This window comes from Stegastes partitus, unplaced genomic scaffold (assembly GCF_000690725.1).
Source record: "Stegastes partitus isolate 25-593 unplaced genomic scaffold, Stegastes_partitus-1.0.2 Scaffold2439, whole genome shotgun sequence".
In the NCBI taxonomy this organism is placed as follows: domain Eukaryota; kingdom Metazoa; phylum Chordata; class Actinopteri; family Pomacentridae; genus Stegastes; species Stegastes partitus.
Window position 1 is genome coordinate 1 of NW_007580170.1, and position 12,766 is coordinate 12,766.

The 12,766-nt window shown below is 39.4% G+C and overlaps 1 protein-coding gene across 1 annotated transcript; it reads right to left on the reverse strand.

The window, feature by feature from the left end:
• Window positions 1-792: 792 nt before the first annotated feature.
• Window positions 793-10,270, reverse strand: LOC103375024 (uncharacterized). Its single transcript, XM_008305213.1, has 7 exons — window positions 10,079-10,270; window positions 5,969-6,113; window positions 5,777-5,872; window positions 3,881-4,025; window positions 3,655-3,800; window positions 2,276-2,415; window positions 793-1,293 (listed from the first exon to the last, which is right to left on the reverse strand). The coding sequence occupies exons 1-7, from the start codon at window positions 10,176-10,178 to the stop codon at window positions 1,145-1,147; spliced, it is 921 nt and encodes a 306-aa protein (XP_008303435.1). The 5' UTR covers window positions 10,179-10,270; the 3' UTR covers window positions 793-1,144.
• Between the last annotated feature and the right edge of the window lie 2,496 nt (window positions 10,271-12,766).

Here is a 12,766-nt window from a genome sequence, read left to right on the forward strand (position 1 = left end):
GCCGTTGAGTCGTGTTGCATTTTACAACTTGGCCCAGCCTGACTTTTTTATTCATCCTGACCTGCTCTATATGCCTACAAAATTGCGTAGTTCTAGGCCAAATGTGCTTTTGACAATTTAGAAGGTGGCGCTGTGGAGCAATTTTTCTATTGAAGTGTGTATTGTTCTTCCAAATTATAAAATTTTTCACCGGGTGTGATGTGCATGGCAATTTTGGTGAGTTTTCGAGTATGTTTAGGGCCTCAAAAACGCGTCTCTTTGGCACGAATAATAATAACTATCCGAGCAGTTCCAATACGGTTTTCGCACCCTTTTGAGCGCTCGGACCCTATAAAGCGATTTTGATAAAATTTAAATTTTTCTTTTTGTTTTTCTTCCTAAAAGAACAGCGTATCACACAGGGTATGTTTACAGACTATTGAGACAGTTTTACAGTTTCTGACTGACACAAGGTATAATTTCAGCAAATGTATTTATTATTTTTTTTAAGCATGTCTTTCAAACCCAAAGGCAGAAAGTGGAGACACACATTTTCCTCAAGTAGAGTGCTTTAATTGGAAAATCCAAGAAGTTCAACAAAGCTCAAAGTGCTTCTATGTAGGAGTCAAATTACAGTCAAAAAGTCACCATACATTGAAAATATACAGTATAGCCTACTGCCATAATAAAAAAAGCAATTAGTGCAAAAACAATGAAAAAAGTAATTTAGAAAACATTATAAATCAAATCACATGCATTCATCTGTAAAAAAAAAAAAAGTATTTTGTATTTAGACAATATAAATGATAAAAATGTTGTATATGTAGTGGTTAACTGTTGGAATAGTTATTAGTACTTTAAAAAAAAAGTGTTTCAGACAAGAAAGAATTGTTGTAAAGTTATAAATGCAACTGGAGCAAAGAGATAAGATGAGGACAGATTTTCCTGCTTTCCCACTGCAGACTCATCCTTTCTTTGCTTTCCTCCACTTAAAGTAATACAGCTCCTATTCATGTCGTTTATGCAAATCCAGAATGAGTAAAGCCTCATTTTAAAAATGAGATTTACCTTTCAACATGGCGGTGACTAGTGTAAACATATAAATCAGAGTGAGTCTGGGCTGAGAGTGTACAGGCTGCAGTGGGACAGGAGGTGCGAGCTCCACTTATGAGAGGGTTCTGAATTTTTTGCCGTCGAGGGGTGACACCATCAGCCGTGCTGAGCCCGGCGAGTAGAGAGGCCGCCACCTGTTCCTCCAGAGGACCGTGAAGAATCGGGAAACAAACAGGATACAGGCCACCACCAGCAGCACCACTGAGGAGATTAGAAAAAACAGAACGGTGAATGATTAGGTCAGCGAAGTTAAAAAATGAAATCATGGCATTATTAGTTTTATATTAGTTTTTGCAAGTTACTGTCCTACTGAATTAAAAAAAAAAATCATGTACATAAGACTGCCTTGATAAAACGTCAAGCAAACTGATGACACGTTCTGATAAAAAAGGGTGTTCATTTGGATTTTTTCAGGGCTGCAGCCAGTGCTAATGACCTTAGATTTCACTGACTGCCTCTAGCTACTGGCTCCAAAAACACCTGGTCTGATTATTTCCCATTTCAAAAGTGCCACATTTTCCCTAGAAATGCAAGTAGACCAGTTTCTTTTTATACGGCATCTTGAAAATCGGGAGCTCATTTTGGGAAATTACAGCTTTATTAATGAGATTACAAGCCTCATACAAGGCTCTGATGTCGGCCATGTGGCTGCTGGTTGAGAGGTGTGATTGACAGTTGGCTCGTCTGATGTTCTCTCTCTGTCTAGTCTCCAACTGTTAGAGCTTCTGTTTAAATATTAAACAGATTTTCCTGCAGACTCACAGTTCTGCTGTGTGTGATTTAGGAGTTACACTAACAAAACCCTGACAGAATGCTGTCACAGAGCATGTTTGGAAGTCTAAGTTTATTGTACTTGATTAGGATACCCTGCCATACCCTCACAGTATAGCTCAAGTAGCTAATGTTAGCTCATAATGTGGACAAGCCAGCATTTTCAGTAAGCTAATCCTGCTTTGGTCACAGTGGCAACACCTAGAACTTTCTATTTGGAAGGTCCGAGCTTGACGGCACCGACCATATGCTGCAATCTGGGCTCAAAACGGACTCCCTCAGCCTGTCTAATACACTCAGTGTTAATGTTGTATTAACAAAACAGTAAACTCTACTGTTAAGATGAATGCAGGAAAGTTGGTTCATTTTGGTCATTAGGTTAAAGTTAAAAAAGAAATAATGTTAAACTCACGCATAAACACTGAATTAGGAGTGGGGTCATCCAGGTCAAAATGCTTGTAGACGTTTCCGACCAGAGCCACGATCACCACCGGGTAGACTGTCAGGATGTAGCGAACCCAGCGGTCCAGCACCCAGTTCTCAAGGATGAACCTGCACATAAAACAATCGTCAAACAGCTGTAAGGTCTATTTGAAACGTTGTCCCACATGATGTCCCTGGTGGCCAGATTGAGAAAATAAAAGGTTGATGGTGACAAAAGTATTTCTGGAGTGAGCCTTCATGAGCAGCTGCAGTGTTTAATTAAATTTATTATGACAGAGGTTCTAGAAATGTCACTGTGAGACTTCACAGCCACTACATGGAAACCACTAACAAGGGAAGTCAAAAACACTGATTAACTCACTACAATGACACCTGTCTCAGGGTGGGATATATCAGGCAGCAAGTGAACATTCAGGTCTTTAGGTTGATGTGTCGGAAGTAGGGAAAAGGGGGAGTGTGAGAATCTGAGCTGTGATGCACTATGTGTTCTGACACCTTTCTATCAGTTTGGGATAAAGCAGCTCTTCTTTCACTACCAGTGTGCCCAAATGAACCTTGGGTGCCCATGACCCTGTGGTTGGTTCGCTGATGGTACTTCCTTGGACCACCTTTCGTAGATACCAACCACTGCATACTGGGAACACCCCACAAGATCTATCATTTTGGAGATGCTCAGACCCTGTTGTGTGCCCACGCTCACCCCTCACTACCACTAATGCCTGCAAGCATCAGGACCTGAACATGGAGCAACCGAAGAAAATGGACTGGTCTGATGACTGAGAAGAAGGCAAGATGGTGGAGGCAGTGTGATGCTCTGGGCAACGTTTGGCTGGGAAGCCTTGGTCCCTGGCATCTATGTGGATGCTATTTTGACACATACTACCTATGTAAACAGTCTTGTAGACACAAGAACCTTTTCATGTCAACGGTATTCCTGATTGCAGGGATGTCAGATTAAGAAATTTGAAGACCAGGTCAACAAGTATTTCTGAACAATGGCTGCAGTGTGGCATTATCCTATCACACTGCACCTATTGTTCAGGAATTGTTTGGGTTCCTGATGCAGCAGGACAACTTCAGAAGTCTGTGGAATCCAGGTTTTGGCAGCATCTACACAATATTAGTCAGGTGGGTTTAATGTTGATTGGCCAATCTGTGTATAGTGAATCTTTATTTTTTACAATAATAAAATGGAATAGGATCACACATTTTCAGTAGCAATGGAAAAAAAGTCACTTTAAGCTTATTCATTTAAGTGACAGATTTGTCATAATATCTGCGGATAGAAGTTAAAAATACAAGAAAAGTAACCTGTTTCTATCCTTAAACTTGCCCAATATGACTTACCATATCACAACCTCTGCAAACAGGATGCACAGAGAGGCGGTCGCCGCTGTGCTCTTGTCCACACCCCACAGGTGGAGAACCAGTGAGAAATTGATCAGAGAAGCAATAGATGTCCATGTGGTGTAGACAGCCAAACCATTCTGGACCTGAACATGATGGCAGAAAAAAATTATTACACCCAGGAACCAGAGTTGATGTTTGTGTATGCACCCTCATTCTGTCCTACCAGTATTCTGAGACAGGCCAGGTCTTTGCGATGGTATGTCTGCAGCCACAGTCCATAGTAATCCGTGGCATAGCAAACGAAGAACAGAGCGCAGTAGTTGGAAAACGCTATGAGGATCAACAAAACCAGAGCCGCCAGCATCAGCCTGAAAGACAGAGAGAAAGACAGACAGGGGGACCATGAATGCCTCATATCAGCAGTGGCAAGGTCAATAGCTGATGACATAAGGACACTGGAGAGATAACTTACTCAAGTAATTCTACGTCTGGAGCTTTTTCCAAACTGACACCATCAGTCATAACATCCTACAAGTCAGACTTCAATTCCTCCAACAACATACAGAACACCACACTGATATGACTCAAATGCCTGATGATTTAAAACTGTATCACCTTACAGCAACTGAATTACTTCTGAGTTAAACAGTAGGGTATCTGCTCTGACGTCAAATCAAAAACTACTACATTAGATTTACGATATTAAAAATACAGGCCACACAGTAGGCACGCAATGCAACCAAACTCAGTACAGCTTTTGCAACCAATATTTAAATCTTGAATTTTTTTCCAACACATCATACGTCCACCTTCATTTTTGATGACAAATTCAATCCTGCAGCATGGACGATATCAGCGTGGCACAAGTTTCTGATGTTCTGCTGTTTTTAACGTCCATTCTTCAGGAACAATTTCTTTCAGCTGCTTTCTGCAGTAAGCACTGTGCTGCTCTACCTTCTTGTGTGATTTCACGGTGTGTTGTGGATCATTGTCATGCAGGAACATTCCTCTTCTACCAACCTTCTGCACACTTAGATTCCTCTTGTCAGGTATTCATTGTGATATCTATAAATGCCACCTCCCCATCTCTGTTTGCACTCTACCAGCCCATATTATCACATTTCCACTTTGCTTGACTGTCAGGACTACACATTCACTGTGGCAGTCCATTCAGGTTCACGTCAAACATGCTGGTCTCCATCTGAACCACACAAGTTTATCTTGATCTCATCTGACCAAAGAATGTGCTCCCAGTATTCATTAGGCTTCTTTTCATGTTCCTTAGCAATGTTTCATCTTACTTGCAGAGGGTTTCTTTGTGGACGCTATCTACAGAGACTGATGTTGAGCACTGTCCTTCACCCTGTCTAAGCTGTCACAGAATTACACTGATAACCATTGTGCAAAGTCTGACACCTTTCCCTCTGTTCTTGACACATTCACATCTGAACTTGACTGTGAAGTAGCGGATTATCCGTCCTGTCAGGAGGATTAATGCTGCAGCTCTGATTAGTGGTACTATGATTACTGCGACTGATTACTGCTGCAACTGTGCTTTCACAGATTTTCAGTTGGTCACAATCTTCCTGTATCTTTGTGATGTCTCACAACCACATTTTCACTGGGAATTCTTCACTCGTGGAGCCATGATGCAGACATGCAGAGAAAGTACTGGTTCTCACAGATCATTTTATAACCATGGTCATGCAATTCAGCTAATTAAAAATTAAAGGCGTACTCAGTTTTGTTTCAGTGATCACAGGTTATCCAACTTGTGTATCAGTGATCACGTGTATTCACTTCTGTTGCATTAACTTTCTAATTTAATGATATTGCAGAGGGGTGTACTCACTTCTGTTGTATATTGTGTTCCAAGCATCAGCTACTATGTTTTACTACATGGCCTAAGGTGCTTCCTTTTGCAGGTGATATACATTTTACTACTGTTAAACCTGATTGTAATTACTAAGGCAAAGAAACTAAATATCAAATCATTGTCAAAATATCACAATATTAAGCCTCAGTTAATCTAACCAGTACATTTCAATCAATTATAATCTTTGCTTTGAGTGTTGTTTTCTTGCTTTTTGTGTATAATAAGTAGAAGGAGAAGACGTACTCTCTGTCCCACACCAGGAGCCATGCCATGTTCATCACCATGTTGCACAGCCAGCAAAAATAGAAGGCATAGGGCAGCAGGCACTGAGCCCAGGATCTATTCGAGGAGAGAGAAATATCAGTTTCCCTTGCATGTTGTAGTGACAGATCTGCACCAGTAAATATTTATATGGCTGTTATGATGTTGGCTTACCCTCTGCATACGTATGAAGTGATGTAAATGACCATCAGGGTGAGCCAGGTATAGATCACTCCCCAGATAGAGAAGGTCCAGCCAGCTGGGGTGATGCCTGTCTCGTAGCGGGACGACACATTTCCTGTATTGGAGTGGAAGGGACCTAGAAAATAACAACGACATTCAGCCACAAGAGCATTAGTGTTCCTCCCAAATGTGCTGGGTGAAGATGAGGTCATGACTCTGTGCAAACTGGTCAAGTTCTTCCACACCAAACTGGGAAGCCTATCTGTTCATGGAGCTAGCATGGTTCATGGGGTTAAATCACAACATGGTCAAACACAAACCTGTAAGAGTACAGCTGTCTAAATATCACTGAATGTTGTAGCATTTACATTTTCTTTAACTCCAGCAAAGGAGTCCAAATCATTTCTGTCCAATGGTGTGGACAGAAATAGCATTTTATATCAACAGGGCTATTTCAGTTTTAAGAACAAAGAGCTCTTTGTGAACATATGGACTGTCTCTAATCAGCTGGATTTCTTTAATCACTGTTACAGAGAATGGGAGATATCAGGACAAAAACATAAAGGAATCCTTTTTTTTTTTTTTTACACACAAACTAAGACAACAAGACATTATCTTGAAGAAAATAGCTGCCTTCCCTTCATACTATACTGCTATGAGCAGCAACAGAAGTATTCACATCCTGTACCAAGTAAAAATAAAGTAAGTAAAGCGACGCAAATATTAGCAGATATCAAATATTTTTCATAAAATGGACACTAATGATTGTTGTTACTGATTTGAATGTGGAAGCAGCATTTCATTGTTGCAGCTACTCCAAGTGGAGCTAGTTTTAATTGCCCCAGTGTATGCAGAGAGTTCAGTCTAATCGTTCTCAAACTAGTAGCTGGGCTCCTCCAGTGAGTCACTGAGGTTTTGGGAGATGACTAAGAGAGCTGGGAGGGAAAGAAAAACATCTGCACACTGATACGTGTCAATTACTTGACTTGTCTAACTTTGCTTTTGTGGAAAGTTGAATAAAAGTAACCCTTTAGACCCTGAACAGTAATTACTAAACCATCTGAGAAATGTCGAAGGGTCATTTTTATGACAAAAAGCCGAATGTAGACCAAGCTTTACTGTTAAACAATTACAGCTTCAAAGTTTAGGAATCACTGGTGTAATCTTTGAAAATGCAGTATTTGTTGTTGTATTTTAAGCACAATCTGAGTATCTGAGTAAAGAGGAGATGTACAAAATAGATTAAACTGAAAAGAGAAAACACAGATTACTCATAACTACAGGACCGTGACACAAAGCATGAAGGAGCAGCTACAATATTGGTCCAACTGATTCAAGATCAGAAGCTTTTCTTACCATATGAATACTCTAATGACATAGAAATGGGACAGTTCTTGAGAAAAGAAGTACATAAAAATACCTGCATGTAAAAACCAAACAGCAGTGACTGACTCACCCCCTTTTTCCTGTTTTCTGGAGTTACAGTGCTCTAGAGAGTGGCCATTCTGATCACATGTGTGACTAAACATTTTCATTAGTTGCCTGACATTGTGTGTAAGTGTTGTTATTATTATTATTATTCCTTGTTTCTTTCTTTTTTATTTTACTATCTGCCATATATGTGACAACAGTGAATTATGTGCGTCTTTTGGGACAACTGAATGGTTTTTATGCACCTTGTTGGTTATTAGGTATGAGGTATATGTGTTTTTATTTGTTAACTTCAGTGCTCTATTTTCTGCTATGCACTATTATCAAATTTTATTTCATATGCTGGTTGTAAAAGCTGTTGATTCCACTACCATGGCCGAGCACAACCATGTGGACCATCAGGTTATGTTTGGTTCATGGAGGGGTCATCAGATTATTTCACTTGGGAGGAACAGGCCAGCAGCCCCCAGTAAAAACGAATGTGCTGCTGATCAGTCAGTAATAAAGCCCTGACTAGTCTTTGCTGGTAGCTTCAAACACACACTACATGCACATTTCAGCCCTTTTGTACTATTCGTCTGCGGGAGAGGATCTGAAAAAGGCAGCTCATTGCATAATGCTGTTTCTTTATCTTTTGGTATCATCAGAATAAACAGATATCTCCTATGTGAGATCACAGAGTTTCACAAGATCTTTTTCATAACAACACAACTCAAAAACCCACCAGTTACACATTTTTGGCAGCACCAAACGGCACAATGATAAATTGTGGGTACGTCGACATTATGTGCTGCTGCAACCAATGTTAAAAGTTAGTCTGGAGCTCTAAATAATCATCACTAACTGACTTTGCATTATCACATAAATGGTGCTCTAGCTCAATCTAATCCTAATGGAGGGAAAAAAAAGTCACGCAACAAGCACACACACAAAGGCAACGTATGCTGTCTCTGCAGCCTCTGACTCCAGCAAAATCCATGTGGTTAAGCTGTAATTAAATCACATTTTTTGAATGCATGTTATTTATAAGACTCAATCTTTTAAACTAGCCCATGTTTTAAATGGTACTGGAAGGAAAAAAGAAGACACATTCTGTTTACAGATGTGTTTGTCTGCCGTCTTTAGCTTGTTCAAACACAGAGAGTGCAGTATTGAAATGCTGTGTTTTAGGTTTTAGGTAACATTAATGATGATTAAGAAGCACACTGCTTCCTTATCTCACTGTATTTCACTATTTACAGCGAACACTACAAGAAAAGATCTGGAATTTACGAGGAAATAAAGGGCGGTGTCAGGAATTAAAAAGCACATAAGCTTGCCTGGGAACCATCAGGTTCTTGCAGTTTCTTGTACATCTCAGTATGTCAGCCACAGCTGTCATTACATCTAATACATAGCAAAAAGAAAGCATTGATGGCCAATTCAACGTATTAAACTTTCTAAGATGGAAACCAGTAGAGGCCACACAGTCTAACTCTACGTATTCACATTAAACTTCCTACTTCTGGTTAAAGTCTAGCGTTCACAAAAGGCCTGTAACGTGACATTTTCTAAAACTGCTTGTTTGGAAAAATACTTTCAGTCACGTTACACCATCGCCCCTGGACTTTCATATAGAATGGATAGCCCACTTAACCTTGACACATAACTATGAAACAGTAAGTCAAGGTCCAACTGTAATATATATTGTATACTTTTTCCTTTTGTGAATTCAATGCACTTCCATAATGGAAAAAGCATGCAAGAAATCACAGTTTTTAAACATCAGTGGGAAACTTTGGCTTCAAGCCTTCAAACAACAAAACCCCTTTGTCTCTTCCTCACTGTTTGCGTAGTTCCTTTTCTCTCTAAGTCAGAGTATTTCTGTAAATCAACCTTGGTCCTGTCAACCACTTACTGCCTGATAATCCTAAGACCACTAGCCCATTTCTGGGAACTAAAGCGGGTGGCTAAAAATAAAAAAGAATGCAATAAATATATCAAAAAGAAGTAAAAAGAAAAATGCAGTGCTCCAGTGTGCCAGCAAACTGAGGAAGGAAAATATCTCCTCCACTTGGGAGCCACACCCTGCACATGGATGGCAGATTTTTTTCCACTTGTGGAGGTCACCTGAGGTACTGTTTTACCATTCTTTTAGTTCATTTGGACGATTTTTTGGTCCACATTTGCTCTAATAAAACCATTTTTTTCACAGTTGCTTTGAAATATATATTGCTGTGAGCATCAAAAAACTAAATAAAACTAGATTTAATCAATTAATTAATTTAAAGACTTATCTTAAGAGCTTACCCCTTATTAAAAATGCACCGTGGCTCTTTGATTTGCTGTTACCACAACTTTGAGTGATTATGTAACGAGCAGCTAATGATGCTAACTTGCAGATGCTCAGTCATGGAAGTTAGTGCTCGTTGTTTAGCGGAGCTGAAGCTAACAGCAGGATGAGCAGCTCCGTTAGTTAACTGGGAGGAAAAAAAACTGTTTCGTAACCGGTGAAAACACAGTTGTGTAAGCAGAAAACGCAACCCATGTGTATTAAAACAAGCTAAACATGCGAGAAAGACCGTAAAAGAGCCACTGTCGGAGCGTTTTGTTTTATATATATATACAGAAGCGTCAAGTTAACTTTGAAGCTAGCAGGAAACATTCAAATATGTCGCTTATTGAACTCACCTCGTCCCGCTCCGGCCAACGCGTTAACGACTAACAGCGCAACAAAAACTGCCGCACACAAGATAATAACAAAAATGCGTGACAAACTGTTGTGCTTCATGTTTGCTGGTGGGCTGTTCGTGAGTCTGTGCTGCTCGTCGGGCTGTCAGAGACCGTCAGGGCGGACACACACGAACACAACAACACAACCGCACGTTGACTCGGTGATGCCTTCACGTGTTCCTTGTAAACGCCCCCAGACCCGGCGCTCAGTTAGCGGTTTAGCCTTTATTTTTTTATTTATTATTGTGTATGTAAATCCCTATGCATGTTGTTAATGTGGCCATCAATACTTATTGGACTGAAAATCAGGAAAATTATTTTTTATTTATTTATTTATTTTTTATCCTTATGTAGTTTGTGGTTTTTTGGGAGGCAGATGTGTGTGAAATTTGAGACGTAATGGCGACCTCCACAGGCGAAGAGCGGACTTGAACACAGCACCACTCAGCTGCTCTAAAAATCCTATCACATTAATTTTTTGCAAACAAAACAAAACAAAACAAAAAAACACAAAAACTGCAGAAAAAACCATCTGAAACAATTGTTCCAAGTTATGCTGTTTTAATTGTTGATTTTACAGCGTAAATTACATCAAGGTTTTGTTGTGACATCAGTTCACGGTGCACAAACACAAACGTGCACAGTCTGGAACAGTGTTGATCAGTCTGAGACACTTTCTTTTTGTGCACACAGAATAGACCAGAGTATATATTAGACTAGCTGACTTCATCAGTTTGCTATCACTCATCAATAATGTTGTTATTTCTTTTTATCATGACACATTTTGCATAACAACAACGTCAAAGTTCACTTCAGTTGATTTTTTCCCGCCTTTTCCTTCATGAACGGTCAATTGAGTAAATGATCAAGTCCAAATAGATGTTTCTCATAAAGACAACAGTATATACATTTATTTTGGATATCACAATAGTTATGATAGAGCAAAAGTCTTACTGGACAAAGTTAATTGATATGAACACAACCACAGAGCGATTAAAACTATATTATGTAACACAGTCAAACATTTCTAGAAAGAGAAACATGAAACATCCATAATGACAATGCTGGTATTATTAAAAATAAAATGTGTGTTGACATGGTTGTCAGATGTGATTTAATGATCAAAAAGTTTTACAAAATATGGCTTAGATTCCTTTTACACATAAGAATGTTCTCTGTCTAACAAAAAAAACCCAACAAAAAACTATAGAGGTGATAAACTGCACGTTGTCAAAACTACAACATGATAAAAGAATACAAAGAAAATGAAACATTACAATCATTCAGTACATCATACAAACTCCAATGATTAAAAATAAGCCACATAAAACTGTTTTATTGTACACATTTCATGCATATTGGAAAACAGGCTTAAAAATTACATCCCTCTAAGAAAAAAACTTTATCTGTATAAAACTTTAAAATAGTAAAAATATAAAGAAAAACATTAAAAGTGAGGTTCAATGAAGCAGTGATTGATGTGTGAAGACATGTTCTGTGTTTGTCTATATCTGCAGGAACATGTTGTTATTTTCTACAAATCCTACTTTGTGGACGTGATTGTGATTATTGTTCTTTTTCCCTGTTTTTGGTTTATGAGGTTACTTGAAATCAGACACCGTTTGCAGTCAAACCATCTTTTTCATTTCGTGGTCTGCTGAGTTTCCTCATTTCTCAGCTACAGACAAAATCACATACTGTATCTGTAAAAGCTGTTTGTTCAGGCTTGGATTCATGAGTTACTGGTTGCATTGATTCACTCACACATTTCGTCCAGACTTTGAATGGCTTGGTCCTTAGTGATAGAGTGCCACTCAGATGGAATTGCTCCTAGCCCCTGGAATTCTTTGTTATAGTAGTCCTCCAGTTGCTTTTGAAATCGACACACAAACCATTTCCAGTAGGCCAGTTTGGAGTCATCAGGGGTGATCCTCCAGTTGGCGTATTCTGGACCAGCAAGTCTGTATTGTTTGAAGGGAAAGGTTGTCTCTGAGTCATAATGAGGGTAAAAACTGCCATCACTTGCAACATTTGTTGTGCAGAAATTGATGCACATCTCCACTGTGCCTTTGGAGTGCCATCCGTTGATCCCAGAGGGTCGATGAAAAGGGACGCTGTGGTCGTCAGGACTGTGACCTTCAATGGTGTTGGTGCAAACAGCTGAGCAGAACGGACACTTCACCCAGCAGCACTTACACAGCTGATCGATGAGGATTTCATCAGGCATGTGTCTGGATTTCTTAATCTTATACAATGAGAGTGTCTTCAACTCCTCAATGATTGACTGCAGTCCATTATTCACTTCTTCCTGGAGAAAGTCAAAATTGTTTATGTCACGAAAGTTTTGACAACAAATGGCATCAAACTTGAGCACATCACTGAACCAGCTGGTAAATTCTGATATCCACATGGCTGTGTCTCCTCCCTGGGTTTGGACTTTCTGTGTTGCAGCAGATAAAGCTTGACTTACAAAGGTGTGGATGTCATCAACATTTTTCTTGAGTATATTCTTTGCTTTATCTTTTTGTTCTTTGAAGATGTATTTCTTTACTTTCGCTTTTATAAAAGCCTCTGCTTGGGCCCTTGGATTTCTGATGTAGGTCATGAAACCATCAAAGTTTTCGTTCTCAGCGAGCGACTTCAGCA